This window comes from Epinephelus moara, chromosome 6, assembly GCF_006386435.1.
Source record: "Epinephelus moara isolate mb chromosome 6, YSFRI_EMoa_1.0, whole genome shotgun sequence".
In the NCBI taxonomy this organism is placed as follows: Eukaryota; Metazoa; Chordata; class Actinopteri; order Perciformes; family Serranidae; genus Epinephelus; species Epinephelus moara.
In genome coordinates, this window is record NC_065511.1 from 28,681,461 (window position 1) to 28,705,820 (window position 24,360).

The window sequence follows — 24,360 nt, forward strand, 5'->3', positions numbered from 1 at the left end:
CCCACGGAAAATGTATATTCAGGTGTAGCCAGCACAATAGTAAACCATAAAAAGTTGGTGTGTTTTCTGTCAGGAAATATTGTCATTTATTTATTAAGAGATTTTAGCGCACAAAGGAAAAAAATACACACGTCCTTCCTGTAATCTTTGTGCTTTGTTATTTGAGTAGATTGTGTTGCTGTGATGACGTCAGGTTGGCACAGCAACGTATTCATTCACCTTGAACTTTGAATTTATTGCAGTAATTGAAATGCAGTGTCATCGGGTTAATGGTTGTAATTTTGCATACTGTTTGCGTACAACGCCTTCCGCCCCCTTCATGATTTTTATTTTTAGATGGTTTTCAGCTTTGCACTTATGTTGACCTCAGGCATTGTAAATAACAGACACCAACATGCTATTGCGCCCGCTGATTATTTACATGTTCGCTGTATTTATGGAATGCACCATAAACTTTGCAAATATGAAAACAAAGACAACAACACACTGTTTCGAATCAGACTCTGTTAGCCTGATACCACCAGACCAAATTGCAAATGAACATTATCAGCCAGAGCAAACAAAACATGAGCTCACAGATTCGCCTGGCTCCCAGGCCGAGACTCTGTGACTTCTACGCACAAGATAAAAGGAGACCAGTGTGATGTGTGTGGATATGCACATGCAATGTCTACAAAAGTGTCACTAAAGTGAGACATGCTACACAAATACAAAAATTCAAACAGTTTAATTATCTGAATGAGAAAAATAAATTATTACAAATGCAACCTGAACTTTACATTAACTTCTTTCTTTGGACAAACATTAATCACATGTTCACTCTAATGAGGCATGCGGCACTTTAAGAAAAAACTTTGGTCATTACAGATTACTGACATAACACAATTCACTATGAAACAAGTATGAGACTTATTCCTTAATTTGCCCTTGAAAGCACACAAAAGCCCTTAATATTAGATTAAGATGTGTGGTAAGGGATCCCTTAATTTGTCCATTAATTTGAAAGGGCAAAACCGAAACCCCTTTATACACCTTCATTTGGAAAACACATTATTGAAAAAAAAAAAAAGTAGAATTTAAGGGGAACATGATTTTAATGGATAACATGCACAGCTGACAAAGTATTTAAGTGGTAAAAAAAAAACTTAAAACTGATGAAAACCACTTCTAATTCAAACATTAATTGATAACTTAAGGCCTTTTAAGGTATAAATTAAGGGTTGGTTTTCATATTTTTTTTTACCCCTTAAATAGTGCACATAATCCATTAAAAATACCCTTACAGGGGTGCCCATTAGCTCACCTGGTAGAACAGGCGCCCCATGTACAAAGGCTGTGTGCTTGCCGCAGAGGCCACAGGTCTGATTCCAACCTACGGCCCTTTGCTGCATGTCATCACCCCCCTCTTTCCCCCTTTTTACGCTAACAACTTTCCTATCAATTAAGAGCAAACAAGCCCTAAAAATATCTTTTAAAAATACCATAATGTATTACAATCCATTATTTTTTCCCCTTAAAATATAATCAAAAATACCCTACTTTTATCGATATGAATGGGTAAGTTAACTGAACTTTAAGGAGAAAATATAAGATAATCAGTAAAGTGTGGGAAAGTTAAGTTTATAATACAAAATTTCATTACAACACAGGTGAAATCACTCATATGAAAAACTCACAGGGAGTTTGATCTTTGCTGATGAGTAACTAAAGGGGGAGGGGGATTCTAGCCAAACACTCACTCATTCATCAGCCTGGGTTGGGAGACTTCATTCTCTTCATCTCATTTGTTCCGAACCAATAATTGTTTTAAAAAACGTGAGTCACTTGTCTGATGACATCGATCTGACTGAAGACAAATGACTCACTGTGTAAATAGATACTTACAACTGAGAAAACACTCACTCAACATACATGTTATTTCATATATTTATTTACAGATGCATTATATTTACAATGCATCTGCTCTATATCGGTCTACTTAAAGCTATAATCAATATTTTCATGCTAACAATCTATTTTATGATAATTTGAAAACACTGTGACGATGTGAAAGGGGTCAGCCCTTGGTGATGATGACCCTGCAGAGAGTTATCACCTGAATTTGCAGCCTCCCTCGGCTTTATAGAGTGTTATAGTGACTTTCAGCTTATTGGTTAGCTGTCCAGTGTCAAAACCTTTGGATTAATTTAAGAAAAATCTGAGGTAACACTGATTTAATCCTCACTCACAGCATTACCATCGCCTTATAACTACTTTATTAACCTCAAACACAGTGTGTTCTGCTCTATCAACAAATGAAACTCTATCAGTGCAAACATACTGCATTTAATGCCTGAGAATAATGATACAGTCCCCTAATCTAATGTCTACATAAAAGTTTGGTTATGTACAGGGTTGAGGGGAAGTTACATCCATTACCTTGCAATGTTTCACTTCTCTGAAATACTTCCCTGTTGGCTCCAGGCCTTACAGGGAGAGAAAGCGGCATATAATTTTATCACATAGCAACCTTTGTTGACATTTATCATAAACTTGTCCTGAATAACTCTGATGATCACTTACAGTTCATATTGACACATTAGGTCACAGTTTCCGCATGCCCGTTGAACGGACTTTAATACCAACGAATCTGTAGATAACCATCTAATAGCCACTCGAGTGGTTTCCTTTATCTTTGGCTATCAAATATAGTTTCTTCTACAACTCAAGTAGAACTGGAGAGAAAACCCTTGTTTTTATATTATATTGTGGCAGCAGACCTTCCCTTTGTGCCATCATACAGTTTAACTTTATCATGGTGGAATTTAATTATAAAGATGTGTATCTGTATTGATCTTTCAACCGCTCCTTTGGACCAACTGATAACAAATCTTTCCATTACTGCTACGTGTAGGTCATTACAGTTCACTACTGTACTGACAAATTAACAAGGTGTTCCCATGTCCTGATAAACACCAGTGAAAGGTGAATTATATATTGCTAAATAACCAATATTTTTTAATTTTGTTGATGTAAAATAAATATAAAAATGAATTCATAATTGAAACATGTCAAACATGACACCACATCAGTGTCAAACATTATGCTCAAGCAAACAACTGAATCACATAAAGAGAAAATTTTCACTTTGCATTAACTGTGCACAGACAAACAAAGCTGTTATATATGAAATGAAAGCGAATAGGCCAGCATTGTGCTGTGTGACCTCAGTCACGGCAATAACTGTCACAGACTGGTTGATTATTAACTGCTGCTAAAGTGCTTTGACTAAATAAACTCAAGTCCAAAATAGTCCCCTATAAAAGGAACTGAGAGAGGAGTGCAGGTTTTTTCACAAACCAAGTCAGCTGCCTCTGGCCTCTGGTCTAACCCCCTTAAGAGGATGATTCAGATCCAGTGCGGCTACTTTCTCGCGATCCTGAACTGGGAACTTGTGTGGCATTGGGAGGCTGAGGAGCTGTTCCCTTCTGTCGCTCCCAATGGTCATCATAGGAAGGAGGTGAGGACGGTTTAGGACGACTTTTGTTCACTTGGAGCTCAACATATTCTGATGTGTCATTTTGTGGCCCAGGTTGGACAGCCCCACCTTTGTTCTTGTCAAACTTGACCTCTACATAATGGAGCTCCTAGAAAAGAAAAAGTGAGGGGGGACAACATTAGATCACTTTGACATCTAATTGATATCCTCAAAAATAAACACGACCATAAGCAAGAGAAGCTGCAGCAGACTGTTGAGGTTAAGACACACTTCCTCTCTATTGTGTCAACTGAATTTCTTCTTCCTGGTTCAAAGTCTGACGTTGAGTGCTGTGGTAAACACAGGAGTTTGATGGAGGGTTGCTTAGTCACAGAAAAAACACAAAAACATTAAACTCTATTAGCTGCGTCAAAATAAATCAAAACCTATATGACTGGACCATGTGGGAATTCAATTTGAGGACAGACACAGGAAGTGTCCACGCTCAGCAGTCAGACAGGAGTCATCTTAATTTCCAGGGGTGGTACCTGCGGTTATTCCACAGGCTAGTTAATAACATGTCGGGCAGGAAATCCAAAGTGTGGGATCATTTTGAGAAGGTGAAGGACGAACCCAAGGTGATATGTAAACTCCTCTTCATTGGTCGACTACAAACATGACGTATCATCTGAAACATGTCAGTAGCTACATGCCCATTAGCCACTTAGCACAATCATTACTGCTTTGCCGACAGTGTCATTAACAGGCGGCTCGCTCAGTGTGTGACGTGCACTTGTAGATAAAATATAGGCCTATATTAATGAAGGTTCATTAGTACGGTTTTGTATTTCTCTGTAATGTAGCACAGTGTTAACAATGTTACTGATACTATTCTTTCTCACACCTTCAACTAGTTCAATAATTGAATCAATATCATAAACATGCAGACAACTAGTCGACTAATGGCCCTAAATGACAGCTATTGCTCAACTAGGAAAATTTTTAGTCAAGGGCAGCCCTTCTTGCAACACTAATACTGTGCACTATATGTGATAAAACCATCTATTGTAATCACAACTATTACTATATTAAATCAATAAATCATATCATCAATCAATAAATGTTCAGTGTGTAGGATTTAGGAGCACCTACTGGCACAAACAGAATATAATATTCATAACTATGTTTTCATTAGCTTATAATTAACTGCAAATAAGCTTAGAGTGGACAAATGTTATAACTTTTTTGTCTACGGCCTGGCGCCTATTCCTCTAAATTTTTCTGAACCTCACTAGCAGTGGCTTGTCTTGAGTTTTATACGGGGCTGGCTATGGAACCCAAATCCAAAAAAACAAAAAGTCTCAGAGGAAAATAAAGACATTAATAATGTTTGGACAGATTTGTTTGCTATCTTACCAAATGTTCATAAGTAGCCGAGAGCAGAGTCGTCACCTTGTGCTAAATCTTAAATATTGTGTATCAAACAAAACTCCAAAATATGTATTATACTGTATATAAAGTGAAACTGAAGACTTTTACCTTAGAACTTCCTGAGAATCCTGTGTTTTCCTGCCCTTCACCTCCTGAGAATCTTGTGTTTTCCTGCCCTTCACCTCCTGAGAATCCTGTGTTTTCCTGCCCTTCACCTCCTTTAAAACCTAAAAAATAAACAACGAATTTAGACAAGGTAGTAAATAATGTATAAACTGTATAAATCCACATATTCATATTCAACACACACACACACACACACACACACACACTTGTAATGCACATACCTGTTCTGCTGGTGGTGTTTTTTTTCTGTATCCTGTTTAGAAAGGCAATGAGTCATTAGTATGCAGATTAGACATTAGACAGACATTATGTCTTAATCCAACATAATAACAATAACATAAATATATAGGGGCGGCACAGTGGTCAAGTGGTTGGCATCGTTCCCTCACAGCAAGAGGGTTCCTGGTTTGAACCCAGGGTGGGAGGTTTAAACCCATCTGTGCAGAGTTTGCATGTTCTCCCCGTGTTTCTCTGGGTACTCCAGCTTCCTCCCACAGTCCAAAGACATGCAGGTTAATTGGTGACTCTGAATTGCCCATAGGTGTGAATGTGAGTGTGAATGGTTGTCTGTTTCTATGTGTCCTAGTGATAGTCTGGCGACCTGTCCAGGGTGTACCCTGCCTCTCGCCCAATGTCATCTGGGATAGGTTCTAGCTCTCTTCTAGCTGGTTCTAATTACATTAAATCTGTTCTGAGGATCATATTTGTCTTGTGTGGCACAAACATCATACAATACAATGGAGCCTGACATCAGCACAATCCTTTTTATATTGTTAAGATATATATATATATATATATATGTACAAATAATAAGTAATTCTAACATGACAGAGATGTAATTCTTTTAAGAATGCTTTACAATAATGACTTCTAGTCTTACTAGCATACATTATGAAGACTTTTGAACAGGGTTTTGTGCAGTTCTTTAAGTGTTTCATAACACCCATTGCAGAGTTTTAAGGCATGGTAAGCCACATAATATATGACAGTTTAATATTTATACCTGACAAAAACAAAAGGTTAGACCATGAGGTTGAACAGTGTTGAGGTGCATTGTGAAATAACACTAAGGATTTACAGTCAAAGCTAAAGGCAGTCTTAGGACTATATGGAAAATATATAACAAAAGCACCACATAGGTAAGTGAGCCTTTGTTGAACATCAACCCTTTGAAGGTTGAGTAAACAAAGTTTTACCAACGTCCACCTGAGTCTAGTTCCACATTTTCTATCTGCTCTCCTGCCATGAACAAAGTCTCCTGACACTTCTTCCTGCCTGGTCTCTGAGTCTGATTTTGGGTCCAAACCTGGCAACACTGAGCCATCATCGTTCTCATAGTTGTGATTGACTCTTAGGGATTAAAAAATGGCTCCTTGGTTATATCTTTAAGCTCTTTCCACTTACTTTTTTCGATAAAAGAAGTACCCTCCACCTCCAGCTGCTGCAAGGACGACTAGAACTGCAATGACTATTCCAGCAATGCAACCACCCCGACAGCCTCCTTTGTGTTGTGGTTTGACTGAAATGAAACAGAGAAAAGAACAAATTTGTCTCAAGAACCCATAACTTCTGGTTATAGAGATTTTCCGCCATTTTGAATTTTTTGAAAAGCTATTGAAATCCATCTCTTCATGGAAGTTTGACCGATCTGCATGAAACTCGGTGAACATAATCTAGGGACCAATATCTAAAGTTCCCTCTTGGCAAAAGTTGGAAAACGTACTAAAACTGAGCTTCTATAAGGCAATGAATATTGCGGAGGGCGTGGCTCATCACATAAAGGTGTATAACATCTCAAGGGTTCGATCACCACCGATCACCACGCAACTTTGTAGGCATATGACCACACATAATCTCCATTATTGACCCGATTAAACAAAACGGGGGCGCTACAGAGCTAATTTCTTATCTAGGCCTGACCACCATATCGAATTTTACTAAACTTGGTAGATATGTAGAACAGGATGCCTCAAGGTGACTGGAGAAATTTAACTCTAATTGGCAACTGGGTGGCGCTATAACAACAGAAAAATGCTTAAAAATGGCTAAAATGTGACCTATTGCTGTGGCTCCCCCTGTGGCCCAATGTTGTTGTTTTTTTTTCTAATTTTTGGTATGACTCAAGTCATGTTGCTGCTGCAACAAGGGCTAGCCGCACCTTTCCCATGTGAACTACCAGTGCACCCCACTTTTAAGTCAATACAACATATAAACACTTTAACTATCTGCCTTTCAACGTGCTACCTCAACTACTAATGTACAGTTTTAGCCCAGTAACTATCCCACTATTGGCAATGGTACTACTGTACTTTCAATAAAGCAATCGTACTATCAAATTCACAAAAACACTGTCTGAATACATTGCTCTTCTTAATGGGTTCAGTTGACTATTTAATCTGCAATTTCCTATGACCTGTATCCCAAACACACACCATGTGAAACTGTACGTGGGCAACTGTGCACTCAATGGGTATGGACTATTTTAAAATTATTGACAAAATGTGCGATCAACACCATCCTGGTACCTGTTACAGACAGTTCATGGTTTGCAGACAGTTTTCTTCCAGTTACGTCATTCATCGCTTCGCAGGTGTAGATGCCACTGTCTGAGGGTTGAATGTTGTCTTTAGTGAACACAGCAGAATTGTGTATCTCTGTCCCATTCAGTATCCAGGTGTAATTTGCAAGTGGTCTGGACTCAGCAGAGCAGGTTAAAGTCAAGTTCTCATTCGGATTTATCTCACTTGGACCTGTGATTTGAACATTTTCTGGTCCATCTGAAAAACAGATATTTGTAAAGCTCTCACAGCAGCACAAATTATGAAGAATATAAAATAAAATAAACACCTACAAACAAAACATTTCAGCACTACAGTGTTATTTATGTCACTCGTCATTTTGAACAGTACATATACAGTTTGTCACCTACAGTTGACCTCCATGGAGTATTTAGCTTCATCGCTGCTGACGGGGTTGCTGACTGTACAGGAATATTCTCCACTGTCTTTTTTGGTCAGGCTCTTAAAAGACAGCACTCTGTTCTTGTCGTAAAGTATTATGTTGTCAGACAGGATCAGATCTGAGCCATCCTTCATCCACTTTCTGGTAAAGACAGAGCCAGCAGCGTCACAGGTCAAGTTGACTGAGTTTCCTTCAATCGGCAAGGTTGTTGACAGCGTAATTGAAGCACCTGATATTATCTCTGTTGGGCAAAAGATCAAGAAAAATAGGAGAACAGGAACAAAAGTAATTGTTACTGAAGGATAACAGGTAAAAAATAAATGTCCCCTTGGGGATTAGTAACGTATTTCTTCTACTTCTTCTTCTGCTTGCTCAGAACTACTTCACTATTAGTTTGACACTTATTAACCCACAGGTTTCCTATTCTAAAGTTGTCTCCTCTTCACACTTAATAAATTCATTATAGCACATCACTATGGCAACTCATATCTCCTTTATTAATGGACCAATTCAGCAATTTTCAGATACTATATTTATTAAAAATGTACTGCCTTCATGCCTGAAGAGGGGACAACTTCAGGATAGGAAATCTGTGCGGGTTAAAAAGTGTCAAACTACTCGTAAATTAGTTATGAGCAAACCTCACTGTAGAATGGTCAACACATTCTGAGAAGACTTAAAGTTCAAGTGTGTAGGATTCAGGAGGACGTATTGGCAGAAATGGAATATCATATAATAAGTATGTTTTCTCTGGTGTTGAATCACCTGAAAATAAGAACGCAGTGTTTTCGTTACTTTAGAAGGAGGCGTTTATTTCTACATAGGGACCAGGTCTCTCTGCCATGTTGCACTGCCATGTTTCTAGCCCATTACAGAAAAAAACAAGCACTGGCTCTAGATAGGGTCATTCACATTTTTGCATCCCAGACCAGCGTTATTAGCCTCACCGCGATGAGACTTTAGGAAAAGCACTGATTTTTTTATAGTCAAACTTCTTTGATCAGCATTTTACCAGTTTTAATCAGCTGGTCTCTTTGTTTTGTAGAAAAAGAGACCTCAGCGGATGATTCGGCTCCCGGTAAAAACTTCCTGAACATTTAACACTGATGGAATTTTAACTGGGAGAAGTTTTACCTGGTTGCAGTCTGCAATCCTCACTGCTAGATGCTACTAAATCCCTCATTGTTCCTTTAAATTGGAGCGTTTTTGGACACCACTAAAAGTTGTAGTTTTATTTTTAATTACATAAGAATAGATCATTATCTATTAACTGACTGACTTTGCGGAACTACCACAGTATTAGGCCCATATTGGGCATATTAATATAGTAATTAATATACAAGTACTTCCTTACTTACTATTAATAAGCAATGATTAGAAAGCTATTGAGGGTAAACTCTTACTTAATGGCCTAGTAGCTGTGGTATATGGTCCAGAGAAACAATGCATAGCTTTTTAATGACTAAATATCCAAAATACTGGAACGCATGTTTTTCCTCCTCAAATTTTCTGAATTCAATAATGTTCGGTGGGCTTTGGCAGGCCGGTTGTGGCCCATGGACAGTTGACGATCACTGTGCTAAATGATCCCATCTGTTCACCAGCTAGTCGCTCTGTCTGTCTGTCTGGTCAGGAAGCATAGGACTTAACTGCTCTATGTTACACAATTTATGTTTATTTTGTCTTTTTTAAATTATTATTTAATATAATATCAAGAAGCACTGATTTGAGTATACACACTTTGTCAATACAGAATATGCAGCTGGGCACTTATTTGTCATTTTTCTGATCACTTAACTATATCCACTAAATCTCTTCATTCTAACTTACCCAGTACAGAGACAACTGACCGCTGAGATGTTTGATATCTCAGAGTTTTGTTGTTAAAGGCCTGACAGCTGTAGTTACCACTGTGATTCATCTGAATGTTCATCAGTCTGAGCTCTGGTCCAGTATCAGACAGCAGGTCTCCATTCAGAAACCAGTGAAACAGGGCAGGAGGTCTGGAGACAGCTGAGCACATCAGGCTGATGTCTGACCCTTCGCCATAATATTCTTGTGATGGAGATATTGTCACATTAATATTGTCGGGGCCATCTGCATTGTGCAGCACGTGGGGAGTGGAAAAAAAGAATCACCAAAAAGTAATGTTAGTATCTTGAAGAAAATGCTAGATTACATGCAGTTAAGTTCAGTGTGAAGCCTCATTATACCTTCAACTTTGACGCAAGGATGCATATAGTGCAGGATAAAGAGAATGCACATATAAGTTAGTAACTCACAGCTGATGGAGAGGTTTAATGGATCACTGGTGCCATTACTGACAGGATTAAACACATGACACCTGAATGGTCCCTGGTCGTAGCGGGTCACGTTTAATATAGTGAGATTGGCGCCTCCATCAGTGAGCTGAACTCTGTCACTTTCTGTAACCTCAGAGCTGCCGTTCAGCCAGAGGAAAGACAGAGAGGATCCAGAGGAGGAGCAGGACAGACGGACAGAGCTGTTGAACTCCACCAAGTCTGGTGGGTCTGAAGTTATCACAACACTGGCAACACGTGCTGTGGGTGAAAAACACAGTGGTTTTTAAACTAACCAGTTTTCCTGCCCAAGGCCGGATGAGTTCAGCTGTCCAAGCCACTCTGTTTAATATCTTATCCTATCTGTTGCCTAATGCTTGGTACTTACAAGTTTATTGTTCTTTTAGTTTGGGTGCTTGCCACGACTTTTGCTGTGCCACTGGCCACTCAAGGAGATCATTTTTGTACAAGTTCAAACATGTTTCATTCTGAGCCTCAGTTGTCTCTGTACAAGCAAACATTGCCAACCTATCTTGGGTCCAAATGCAGGGTTCAATATCAATTATCTATTAGTGGTTATCAAATAACGATAAAGACTAAAGTTCATGTCTAATCTTTCGCCCACGTCCTCTAATGCCATGCAGCTAAACTTCTGTCTCCAGAATAACTGAAATGCCCGCTTGTGCTTCAGCTCATAAACTTTGTCTTTATCTGTTGCCATTTTCTCACGAGAGCCTGATTGGTACTGAGCAAGTGCAACTCTCAACAGAGATGAGAAAAGGAAACAAGATGGTTCACCCCTTAGCTACTTACATTTTCAGCATGGGAACAAAACAATGTGATTTAATAGTTTTTAACACTTGCTAGATCAGGAAACTGAGATGCTAGAATTACTAGCCTGATGTGGAATTTACTTGCCCTGTGCAATCAGGTTATCCTTATTGTTGAGCCCTGAAATGTATGTACAGTATTATTTCTTTTTGTTCCACAGATGTTTGGTAAAACTGTTTTATATCTAATAAAGTTTTATCTGACACTATCACAGGTATGTCCCATTTTTCTATCCATATTTTTTAGCACAAAACCTTTGATTCAAACTCACTCAGTACAGAGATGGTGGCAGGTGGAGATGATTCATATCTCAGAGTTTTGCTGTTATGGGCCTGACAGCTGTAGTTACCACTGTGATTCATCTGAATGTTCGTCAGTCTGAGCTCTAGTCCAGTGTTAGACAGCAGGCTTCCATTCAGAAGCCACTTAAATTGGGCAGCAGGTTTGGAGTCAGCTGAGCACATCAGGTCGATGTTTGACCCTTCCGCGTGGAATTCTTTTGATGGAGACATTGTCAAAGTAACATTGTCTGGGCCGTCTGAGGGTAGAGAAAAAAACAACAGCAAAAAGTTAGTATGCACAACTGTATTAGCATACATCAAGTCATGAGAAAAGAGAGCCTGCAATAAACACTTTCTAAATGAAACTTTGTACATTGATTTAGCTCACACTGTGCTGTAGTTTGCAGTGATGCTGTACTGGATTCCATTAGGTTGAAATGTGTTTTTAATACTTTGTACAGCTGATGGGGAAACAAAAAGAGGAATAATCTAAACTCTTTGTCTCTGTTTGCATACAGATGTCGTCAGATAAAGAACTGAACATGTAGGTTAGTAACTCACAGCTGATGTTGAAGGTTATTGGATCACTGGTGCCATCACTGACAGGATTGGACACATGACACCTGAATGGTCCCTGGTCGTAGCGGGTCACGTCTAATATAGTGAGATTGGCGCCTCCATCAGTGAGCTGAACTCTGTCACCTTCTGTAACCTCAGAGCTGCCGTTCAGCCAGAGGAAAGACAGAGAGGTTCCAGAGGCGGAGCAGGACAGACGGACAGAGCTGTTGAACTCCACCAAGTCTGTGCTGCTGGCTGTTGCTGTTACATTGGAAACTGGCACTGTGGGTGAAAAACAAAATGGTGTTAGATTAGCCTCCAAATAAGAAAGGTGCAGTACAGGAAAAGACTAAACTTAAAAGTTACACTAGCTCCTGCCACTACAAAAAAAGCAACATTTTCTCACTAATTATTTGGTGACCATGATACAAAGACCAAAATGCAATTTGGGCTCTTACAAAATATTTTGCACATCAGAGGGACATTTAACCAGCATTGATTTAACTCAGTGGTATTTTTAGGCTGTACTTTTTGGTAGCTGCTCTATGGAATAACAAGAGCTAAATATACCTGTGGGCTTTAAATTTCATTATCTTACCTATCATGATAAGAGAGTGAAAGTTTATCTTGACCTTGGAAATAGTAGCCTGACAAAAAATAAATGTTTACTTGACGTCCTCATACTTTTTTTTTTCTCTCAAGCTTTTACACAGAGATTTTTCAGTACTTGTTTTATCTCAGTATAAGAGATGGGACCAAGTCGTTGTTTTGAAAGTCACAAGTATGTTTTAGGTCTTTGCAAACAAGTCCCAAATCAATCCCAAAGTCAAGCCTAAGAAATTCCAAGTCAAGTCCCAGGTCCTTCACATGAGTTTAGAGTCCTAAACAAGTCATAACTCACTCATAATGTCATATTGTGCTTTTTTAAAAGCAGAGTAATAATGAATTTACATTTTACAAAAAGTATTTTAAAATTTGGTAAATGGTAAATGGACCTGCACTTGTATAGCACCTTTCTAGTCATCCGAAAACTCAAAGCACTTTTTAGACTACGAGTCACACTCACCCATTCACAAACATTCATACACTGGTGGCCCAGGCTACCATACAAGGGGCCACCTGCTACTCAGTTGTTTTTTTTAACACACTCACACACACCGATGGAAGCATCATCGGGAGTAATTTGGGGTTCAGTATCTCGCTCAAGGTTACTTCGACATGCAGACTGGAGGAGCAGTGGCTCAAATCCAAGTAAAATAATGAGTCGTTGGTGTCAAAGTCCAAGTTGAGTTGCAAGTCTTTTTTGACTTTTTCGAGTCTAACTTTATAAAATCAGTGACTCGAGTCCAAGTCATGTGACTCGAGTCCACAGCTCTGCTTAGTAATATGTAATTATTATAATGTGAGGATGGCAATAATTATAAAAAATAAAAAAATAAAAAAAATAAAAAATAATAATAATGGTTGTTGTTGTTATTATTATTACTATAATTGTCTGAATTCTGGTCTCAGTATAGATGTAGGCCTAATTTGAAACCCCTGAACACCTCAACACAATTATGTGAACTGAAACAATGTCTATTTCTTGTTCAGTTGCTCTACATAATCTCCATAATCTTCAGCACTGAAATAGATACATGTGAAATGTTGTCTCACCATCTACGTACAGTCTTGTTTCACCTGTCTTCTGTTGCTCTCCAGATGGAAAAATGGTAACTCTGTATACCCCACTGTCATTTAGAGCCACATTTCTGAGCTCCAAAGATCCAGTAGACATGAAGAGGGTGATCCTGCCTTCATACTCCGGTGCAGTGAAGTTTTTATCATTGAAAGTGATTATATTTTTTCCATCAAATGTCCAGCCCACTGATGAGAATGGTTTCTCTGGTGGAGTCAGTGTTGTGGTGAACATCACCGTCTCTCCCACAGCTGCATTCAGAACATCAGGCAACACACCAACTCCTTTGGATAAACCTGGAGGAGACAGTTACAGGTCTGAGAACACTGCAATAAGTTGAGTAAATTGCAAAATGGGCCACTTGGAAAGAGAAAAAAAACCCCCAAATGATCTTTTCCATTATACATTACAATGGTTGTCTATCTCAGTGGTTCTCAAATGGTGTGCTGTGGCACACTGGTGTGCCGTGATGCAAATCCAGGTGTGGCAAACTCTACCTTAAATTGTTTTTAATTCAATTTCACAGGGAACCTATTTGTCAGCGTTTGCACGAGGGAATTTTAAGTGTGTGACACATCACATTATCTTACATTACTTCCCGTTTAATGGATGTGTTGCTGGTGCTTTGGTGTAATATTACAAAGTTTAAAAACAAGTCCTGAATCATTTTGTTAATCGATATTTCATGAGTAATGGTTGGTTGCCAATTGTTATTTGATATTAGTAATTAAAAACTAATATTTATGTTATGATGAGAGTGATGACACACGTTATAGAAGTTATTGTGCACAGATAGAAATACAGGTTTGCTTTGAGATTCTGGCTTGTCCTTTGGTGTGCCTTGGGCACAAAAAGTTTGAAAACCACTGGTCTATCTATTAAAAACAGATAAAAAAGATGGCATTTTTGGCCATCAGCTGTCTTTTAAATCACATTACAGATCTAATCTAACAAAGTGACCCAGTTAGCAAGAGATCCGTGAGTTCATTTTCTATCAGACCAACACACACAAAGGAGCTTCATCGAACATGATTTTGATTCATACAGTATTAATGAAACTACATTTTTTATTTACATTAATTAAAAAAACTGACATTTCAATGCCACCCAAACCACATGCAGTAGGGCTTACTATATATAAATGCAGCAATTAAGTTGCCTTTACCAGTTAGACTATTGTCTGTTATCCATGCTGCTAGTGAGTCACAAAAGCATGGTTAGCAGACCTCAAGATCAGTAGCTAAACTTCTCTCCAACAACTTAAACTTTAAAATACAGAAAATGTATTTCAAACACCGACAGCAACGACAATAAAATGTATAAAATCATGATTCCTACCTGTAAAAGCCGCAGAGACAATACAAAGTAAAGGTAAAATATCCATTGCTCGAACGTTGTGAGATGTGAACAGCTGAGGAAAGTTGAACCATCCCACTTTGACTGTCCTACTAAATGTGAGCTTCCGGCAGCTCTAATTTTATGAGTGAGTAACTGCAGAGCAACCCACATGTTGAGTTACAAAGTGTCTGCATAATGTCATAAACCCACTGAAGATGCAGTCACGCCCTAAAGCTGCAAGACGTCGCCCTCCAGTGTTGTAAATGGTAAATTGGACAAAGCATACACATAAAAGCATTATAGCATACAGTACTGTGCAAACGTTTTAGGCAGGTGTGAAGAAATGCTGTAAAAACAGCATCAGCACATTTTGTATATTGATAAAAACAAACAATTAACCTTTATATTTTGCAAGTTGCAAGTCTTTTTTGACTTTTTCGAGTCTAACTTTATAAAATCAGTGACTCGAGTCCAAGTCANATGCTGTAAAAACAGCATCAGCACATTTTGTATATTGATAAAAACAAACAATTAACCTTTATATTTTTGAAAGCATTCTTACTTTACAGCATTTCTTCACACCTGCCTAAAACTTTTGCACAGTACTATATTTATTAACCTGTGATATGATGCAGCAAACATAATGTGCATATAAGTTGACAATTTGCTGTGAACATATCAGTTAATTCTCACTAATAGGTTGCCCAATTAAACCTCAAATTCAAAAGCAACAGGACCGTCATGGCAAACTAATGCTGTACAGACATAAAAGTTGCTCTAATAGAATAGTAAAAACACAAAATTATACATGGAATCTACAATAAATAAATAAAAAGTCTTGTTTTGAATATTCATTTTGTGTAAACATAATACAGCTCCAATGAAGTGCTGGAACAAGAATAATATTCTATGTTACACAGAGTGGAACAAGACATCTTGAGTGTAAATAAAATGGTGGACCAACCAACCAACAGCCGATACTGCCGCATAGCTTGTAGTATAACAATAAAACTACTGTCACACACTGTGTGTAACTAGGATACTCAATCAATCAATCAATCAATCAATTTTATTTATAAAGCCCAATATCACAAATCACAATTTGCCTCACAGGGCTTTACAGCATACGACATCCCTCTGTCCTTATGACCCTCGCAGCGGATAAGGAAAAACTCCCCAAAAAAAACCCCTGTCTTAATTCATGAATAAATCCCTGAATGTTTAGTCGTGTCAAACTGTGATATTTGTTGTTATTTGGGCATTATAAAAAATGAACTCCTTCACAAGAAGTCTGTTTTTGTCTGCTTGATGATCCAAAGTTGCTTGGTGTGTTATGATTGAGGATGCAAAACAGTGCAGTTAAGTGAGCCTTTCGGAAGTATGATGATGGAAACCCCCCCACAGTACTTCCCTGTACTGCCTTGATAAATCAAAATCATTCCTCTGACATAAGCAAAGGCAAAGTGAAGGAGTGTGAGCCCTCTTTTCTCCCATCACATCTGATGATACTACAGAAGGAATGGAAGTAGCTGTGATACACTTCATCATCCTGGGAGCCATCGCAGGTGAGCTCTTAACAAATGACAGCAGATAAAAGTTATGTATTTACTTGTTAATCAAAATGTAACGACTGATGCTTAACAGAGCTTTGGGAGATAACTACAAATGGGTAGCTCAGATTTTTTCACATTGGATGGTATGAGCTTTTCACTGGTGCTAATATGACTGCATAAACACATTAGTTTAGTCAGCACATTCTGTGGATGGAAATATTCCTGTTAGCCTCTACACTGTACACATAGAGACACTATATATTGCATGTATGAAGATAGGATGGGATAAGATGGAACTTCATTTATCCTGAAGAAAATGGCTGTGCAGCAGCTGCAATACAGAGTTAGAGGAGTGCAGATACAAAACATGCAATATACAAGGACTAACATAACAAAGTAGAGCAGCAATGTATAGCAAATATACAATTAAATATAAACTAGATAACAGTAAGGTGCAAATTATAGGAACTAGCTCACAGCAGAATTAAAAAAATAATAACTATCTAAAGTAGCCTAAGCTGCAAACAGGTGCAACTAATACATACAATACATACAACAACACAAACAGGTTACCAGTATGAATGATACATGTGTTATAATATTATATCATGTAATATAATATGTATTATAGGAAAAGACACCACGCTTTAAAAAATCTAAAAATTTATTGACTAGTAAATACTGTATACATAAACCAGGCTAATTATTGAGCGTAACAGAAAGGGAAGTCGAAGTCGTTCCTTTTTTCACTAAGAATTGGTTCCCTTGTTGTGGGTAATTATTAACCCACATAACGGGTTGAAGGGGACATTGAGGGGTGAATTCACATATAATGGATTGCCACTACTCACAGCCTAAACTATGTATCACTTGGTGCCACTATCTGCCCCGTCAACAATCTCCAAGGCTGAAAAATGAAGCCAATGTGAAAATAGTGAAAACTGCAGTTCATCAAAAGGTGACTTGAAGCTGGCTCCAAAACAGTGAATCCCCTTATGTTAAAATGGCCAGCTTTACAGCAGAAATAAACATGTTTACAGCATGGTGCAATAACTGGTTTTGGTCTCTATAGCTCATTTCCTCCTTCATGACAACTGTAGGGGGATGATTTTTTTTTGTAGCTTAACCATTTACGTTTTATAAAGGCCCAAAGTTACGCATATGATGTTCGGGTCTGTGGGACCTGTTTTCATTTTTTATCAAAAGTGAAAAATGATACGATTATTTTTTCAAACTGAGACTCATTGGCCTTAGCTCATTTTCTGTGAAGAACATATATCAGAACACATTTTCTATGACCACACACTGTTTGGGGGCGGTACACAATACATATAGCTTTGTCAGTGTGGTTCCTTATCACAACTTTTTAAGATGGCCAAAAGATTCTCTGCTCAGAGGGCCTTGCAATTGATTTTGGAAGAGAGAGAAGCTTTTGGTGATGATGTAGAGGTAGACTGACATGGTTACTGTATGTATATTCAGCTTGTATTGTGTAAACTGACCTGAATGGGTTAAATTTCTAATGAAGTTCAAATAGATATAAATCAACACATCAATCAATAGGTATGAAAAACCTTGCTTCATTTGTAAATTTGGTGATTTTTTCCACTCATATCTTGATTATAATTGATTTTCTTTTTTATTACATTTTATTAAAAAAACAAGTAGCACTTTAATTCATAAATGTGATCTAACAAAGGTGAAGGGCAAATATTAACCATAAATGCTGTTTTATATTGCTGCACTGGAAATTTCAAATCAGTAAAACAATTGACAGGACACTTCGAACCACAAACAAAGTCAATTATGACTCTTACTCCTTTGCATCTGTAAAACTTTCCTCCAGCCGAGAAAAGTCATTTAAAATCTGTAACATCATTACAATAAAGACTTTGAGCTGTACGGTAAATCACTGGTGGAGCCAGGGGGAGCAACACTACTGGGCATATTCAGTGGTCCAGATTCCCAGGAGCTCAATACTTTTTTGGTGTATGCACAAGCCCCCCAGAAAGTGTGCCAGATTTTGAAGCCGATTTTCATAGTCGTCAAACAGTGAAACAACTTCTGGGTCTGTCATGTGATGCCATTGGGCCCAAAAAGACTTTTCCCATTGTCTTAAATTGTGAGAGAGACTTCTGTAAATCTGTGGATAATTTTTTTTAAGTGTCACAACCCCTGCAAAATGACTCCTCTTACGATCAGAATTTGATCTGTTTGGTCCGATAGAACTTTTTGTCCTACTTGTCCAGGTTTAGTAGCTGCAAAAGCCGCACAATCCTTTAGTGAAGTCTCCCCTCAGTGTAGACCTACTTTCTGACAACCTGCTGTGTAAAATTATTTGACGATCAGCTTAACTTTATTCTGAGGTTTTGTTTCAGTTTGCAGCAAATAAATAATTTTAGAGAACCCTCAAAGTTACAACTGAGGTATTAAAAAAGTTACAATGCTTCAATGCGCATACTCAGAGGGACGGTACTGTATTTTAGCTTCTTCAGAACAAATATGTTTTGGTTTTTTTTGTTTGTTTTTTGTCAACTGCAGTTTTGTGTTTTGAGCAGTTTCTACATCAAGACTTTACCTTGCCTTGATTTCAGCACATCATCACAGTGGCCTGTTTTGCAATGTCCTCATTATGGTCCTTCTCAAAACTGTAACTGTCTCCTCCAGGTTTAACCAAAGGAGCTGGTGTGTTGCCTGATGTTCTGAATGCAGCTGTGGGAGAGACGGTGATGTTCAACACAACACTGACTCCACCAGAGAAACCATTCCTATCAGTGGGCTGGACATTTGATGGAAAAAATATAATCACTTTCAATGATAAAAACTTCACTGCACCAGAGTATGAAGGCAGGATCACCCTCTTCATGTCTACTGGATCTCTGGAGCTCAGAAATGTGGCTCTAAATGACAGTGGGGTATACAGAGTTACCATTTTTCCATCTGGAGAGCCACAGAAGACAGGTGATACAAGACTGTACGTAGATGGTGAGATAACATTTCACATGTATCTATTTCAGTGCTGAATGGAGATTATGCAGAGCAGCTGAACAAGAAATAGACATTGTTTCAGTTTAAGTAATTGTGTTGAGGTGTTCAGTGGTTTCAAAAATGTGTACTGAGACCAAAATTCATATTATCATTATTTTTTTTATATATATATACTTTATTAATCCCCCTGAGGGGAAATTCAATTTTTTCACTCCGTTGTCATTAACACACAGGTCCGAAATACACACACATGCACAAACAGGACCTATACATGTACAAAGTGGAGAGATGTCAGAGTGAGGGGGCTGCCTTGGTCAGGCGCCCCAAGAAGTTGGGGGGTTCAGTGCCTTAGCTCAAGGGCACCCCGGCAGTGCCCAGGAGGTGAACTGGCACCTCTCCAGTCACCAGTCCACACTCCGCATTTGGTCCGGACGGGGACTTGAACCAGCGAACCTCCGGTTCCCAACCCAAGTCCCTATGGATTGAGCTACTGCCGCCCCAACCACATCATTATTATTAGCATTATTATCTCATAATATAATAATTACATAAAACTAATATGTGGTTGAAAGCTTGTGAAAAAGTAAGTGTTCCTGAGGTAAATGTTTCTTTTTTTTTTTGTCAAATTACTTTTTCCAAGGTCAAAAATCATCTTTCATGCTTCAGTGGCTTCAGTATGTAAATTTAAAGCCTCCAAGTCTTACAATAACTCCATCATAACTGAGATTTGAATAATTCACTTGGCCTCTGATGATGATGAGCAATATGAGTTTTTCTTTAGATACACCTGTATAGTCTGTATTAATTTAGCTCATGTTAAGACTGTATCAGAGAGACAGTAATTTGACTTTTTTTGGTCATACTTTCTGATGGTGTTAAATTGGACTACAGTACATTGACAATGTATTCTTAAAAAACCACCGCCAAAATTTGGACAACATTACATTGCTCATTTATATTTAAAAAAACCCACCACCAAAAAGTAGAGCCTGAAGTTACCTTCTAATGTGGAACGCATTTTGTAAAAGCCCCAAATTGCCTTTTTGATTCTCACTGATAAGTTAGAAAATCCTAAACATCTCATGATAAACAGATTCATTCTCAGCCACAGCAGTGTCAGTCACCTCTGTACCTCTGTCATGTGGTGGCAAATAAAAAATAATTTTGTTTTTCACCCACAGTGCCAGTTTCCAATGTAATAGCAACAGCCAGCAACACAGACTTGGTGGAGTTCAACAGCTCCGTTTGTCTGTCCTGCTCCTCCTCTGGATCCTCTCTGTCTTTCCTCTGGCTGAACGGCAGCTCTGAGGTTACAGCCAGTGACAGAGTTCAGCTCACTGATGGAGACGCCAATCTCACTATATTAAACGTGACCTGCTACGACCACGGACCATTTAAGTGTCATGTGTCCAATCCTGTCAGTAATGGCACCAGTGATCCAATAGATCTCTCAATCAGCTGTAAGTTAACCTACATGCTCAGTTTTTCTGGATAATAACACTTTACAACAAGAACAGAGTGCTGTCATTTAAGAGCTTGAACAAAAAAAGACAGTGAAGAATATTCCTGCTAGCTAAATACTTCATGAATGTCAACTGTAGGTGACAAACTGTACATTAAGTGCTCAAAATGATGAGTGCTATAAATAACACTGAAATGTTTTTGTTGTGGGTTTCTGTAAAACAAGAGTTTAGATTTTATATTCTTTATCATTTGTGCTGCTGTGAGAGCTTTACAAATATCTGTTTTGCAGATGGACCAGAAAATGTTCAAATCACAGGTCCAAGTGAGATACATCCGAATGAGAACTTGACTTTAACCTGCTCTGCTGAGTCCAGACCACCTGCCACTTACACCTGGATACTGAATGGGACAAAGATACACAATTCTGCTGTGTTCACAAGAGACAACATTCAGCCCTCTGACAGTGGCATCTACACCTGCAAAGCGATGAATGACGTAACTGGAAGAAAACTGTCTGCAGTCCATGAATTGTCTGTAACAGGTACCAGGATGGTGTCGATGCAGATTTTGTTGATACTCTTGAATGTTGTGATCAACCCACTGTGTTATACCTCTGATAATCTGAAGGGTAGCAGGCTTCCTAAAGATGTTTCTTACAGATCCATTGCATCAACTAAATGTAACATAGCAATCGCTTGAAATGCAAAAAAAAAAGAAAAAAAAAAGAGATTGTTCCAAAGTTTAGCATTGCAGTTCTACACTTCAACACTGTCGGACTCACAACGGAAAGTATCATAAATGAATGCAGCAGAACCAGAGATATGTCCTTGTTAGGATTGCAAATTGTGAGCATTTTCCTTAATTGATTATTGGTAAAATTAATGATGAATTAATAGACTAAGCGTGATTTTGCCGGTGAGTGTCTGGTGGCTGGGCCTTGAGCCATGGGGCCTGGTCAGGCTCAGCCCAAATGAGTCACATGGGGCAGCCACCCTGTGGGCCCACCACCTGCAGGGATTAGCATCAGGGACGGGTGCATTGTGTGCTGGGCAGCAGGCAGGAGTGGGGCCCCGGGCGTGCTAATCCCTGGCGTCATGGACTGGTTCTGGGGAGGTGGGATATCACCTCTCTGGTGGGGAAGGAGCGGAAGCTGGTGCGGGAGGTGGAGCATTACCAACTAGATAAAGTTGGGCTCACCGCCACGCACAGCACTGGTTCTGGAACCAAACTCCTGGTGAGGGGCTGGACTCACGCTTACTCCAGAGTTGCACAGGGTGAGAAGGACCAGATTGGGATACTCACAAGCCCCTGCCGCTGTTTTGGGGTTCTCCCCAGAGAACAAGAGGGTCATCTCGATGCATCTGCCAGTTGCAAAGAGAGGGTCTCTGACTGTCGTTTGTGTGTACACACCAAACAGCAGTACGGAGTCCCCGGCATTCTTGGAGTCTCTTGGCGGTGTCCTGGAAGGGGTGCCGGCTGGGGATTCCACAGTTCTTCTGGGGGACTTCAATGCTCATGTAGGCAATAATGGAGAAACCTGGAGGGGGATCAAGTCTACATGTGCTTTGTTGACTAGGAGAAGGCTTACAACTGTGTCCCTCGCAGGTCTTGCGGGGGGTACTGCAGGAGTACGGAGTACAGGGCTCCCATGCTAGAGCCATCCGGTCCCTGTATGACCAAGGTGGGAGCTTTATCTGCATACTTGGGATAAAGTCACACACATTCTTGGTGGGTGTTGGCTTCCGCCAGGGTTGTCCCTTGTCACAGATCCTGTTTGTGATTTTCATGGACAGGATCTTGAGGTGCAGCCGGGGGGAGGAAGGGGTCCGGTTTGGGGACCTAAGAACTGCATCTCTGCTTTTTGCAAATTATGTCGTTCTGTTGGCATCATCACACCATGACCTCCAGCATGCACTGGGGCGGTTTGCAGCTTTGTATGAAGCGGTCGGGATGAGAGTCAGCACCTCCAAACCTGAGGCTATGGTTCTCTGCCGGAAAATGTTTGATTGCCTTCTCTGGGTTGGGGGAGAGTTACTGCCTCAAGCAAGGGAGTTCAAGTATCTCGGGGTCTTGTTCATGAATGAGGGTAGAATGGAGTGTGAGATGGATCGGTGGTTTGGTGCAGCTTCTGAAGTGATATAGGCAATTCGCCAGTCCGTCATGATGAAGAGGGAGCTGAGCCGGAAGGCAAAGCTTTCGATTTACTGGTCCATCTACGTCCAAACCCTCACCTATGGTCATGAGCTCTGAGTAGTGACCGAAAGAATGAGATTGCGGATACAAGCAGCCCAAATGATCATCTCTAGTCCTTGTAAAACCTTTTTGCCTGGATTACATTATCAAATCACTGAACTTTTATTAGTCAGGGCTATAAATTATGCTAGACTGTATATAATCAGGTGGTTGTGGTGGTACTGCATGTACATAGAAATATTTTGTGTTCACCATGATGAAATCTTCATCATCATATTACTTGTGATTGTGTTTGTGAGTTTAAAAAGAGCTAATATTGTGAGGCAAATTACTAATGTTTGTTTTTGTTCTGTTTAGTTTCAGATGGGACGTCTGGAGGTCTTTCAGATGGCGCCATCGCTGGAATAGTTATCTCAGTTTTAGTGGTTGTTTCTGCAGCAGCTGTTGGAGGGTACTTTATTTATAAAAAATAAGTAAGTCTCCCTTTTTTTTAACCATGTATTAATGGCTGACAAACTTTTAACACTAACCTTACTTTGAAACTCATTCACATTAGACTTACTGTTAAAAATTACGCCAACCTTTGTAGAATTTTTATGAAAGGGAAGAAAATGACAAAATAAAAACTAGTAACGTGCACTCAGTGGAGTGCAGATCTGTGTCGGGTAAGCAAGCAGCGGACCAAGCTACTTTAGACAATTCTTATAATTCCAGCAGATGCGGCGCAGCATGTTTTAGAGACGTCCGAGAAATACACACCTGCTCTAAATTTTGATGAAGCTGTGGTGTGATGCACAGATTCAATAGAGTCCCCCTGCTAACATGCACTGTATGTGAAATATAGACAGGCCAATAATACAATTATGAGGATGAATTTACTTTTAATAACTAAAACACAGCCACAAATCTATGATCCATGTTGTTCAAAACTGGACTTTAACACTATTAACTTTGTCTGTAGACTACAGCACAACAATGCAGGACATAGCAACAATAAACACGAATAAAACAGACAAAGGAAAGACACAATTTAACTGCCAACTTACTTACTTACGGTAGAAGCACAAATAACAACATAAACAGAATGAATACACTGCAATTACGCAAATGTACATATGAATAATAAGATGTAACAATACTTTTCTTTTGGCCTAGACAAAGAAGAACAGGTGTATGAGAACACTTCAGTGGTGTATGAGAA

General features: G+C 39.1%; 2 protein-coding genes across 5 annotated transcripts; one reads left to right on the top strand and one right to left on the bottom strand.

Moving 5' to 3' along the window:
* Window positions 1–2,742: 2,742 nt before the first annotated feature.
* Window positions 2,743–15,108, bottom strand: LOC126391345 (carcinoembryonic antigen-related cell adhesion molecule 5-like). Of its 4 annotated transcripts, none has more exons than XM_050046045.1 (12): window positions 14,962–15,108; window positions 13,626–13,919; window positions 11,949–12,227; window positions 11,378–11,644; window positions 10,258–10,536; window positions 9,806–10,072; window positions 7,944–8,216; window positions 7,540–7,791; window positions 6,419–6,533; window positions 5,236–5,267; window positions 4,997–5,115; window positions 2,743–3,626 (listed from the first exon to the last, which is right to left on the bottom strand). In XM_050046045.1, exons 1-12 carry the CDS (start codon window positions 15,005–15,007, stop codon window positions 3,375–3,377), a joined length of 2,475 nt encoding a protein of 824 aa, XP_049902002.1. In that variant the 5' UTR covers window positions 15,008–15,108; the 3' UTR covers window positions 2,743–3,374. The 4 variants fall into 4 exon arrangements, with proteins under 4 accessions (XP_049902002.1, XP_049902001.1, XP_049902003.1 ...); XM_050046044.1 differs by having other exon boundaries at window positions 13,602–13,919; XM_050046046.1 differs by lacking the exon at window positions 14,962–15,108 and having other exon boundaries at window positions 13,613–13,816.
* A 1,372-nt stretch (window positions 15,109–16,480) lies between these two features.
* On the top strand, window positions 16,481–23,861 carry LOC126391748 (carcinoembryonic antigen-related cell adhesion molecule 2-like). The gene is given in 9 exon segments (XM_050046670.1): window positions 16,481–16,526; window positions 19,167–19,499; window positions 20,684–20,962; window positions 21,004–21,044; window positions 21,046–21,092; window positions 21,124–21,138; window positions 21,192–21,217; window positions 21,256–21,507; window positions 23,523–23,861. Coding segments are annotated over 9 exon segments (1,149 nt in total). The 3' UTR covers window positions 23,633–23,861.
* The last annotated feature ends 499 nt before the right edge of the window (window positions 23,862–24,360 follow it).

Coding starts and splice junctions, on each gene's coding strand:
- LOC126391345 (XM_050046044.1), bottom strand. CDS start 15,007: ATGGATATTTTACCTTTACTTTGTATTGTCTCTGCGGCTTTTACAG. Junction 7,792..7,943: donor ATACTCCATGGAGGTCAACT/GTAGGTGACAAA, acceptor TCTGTTTTTCAG/ATGGACCAGAAAATGTTCAA. Junction 5,116..5,235: donor AAACACCACCAGCAGAACAG/GTATGTGCATTA, acceptor TTTATTTTTTAG/GTTTTAAAGGAGGTGAAGGG.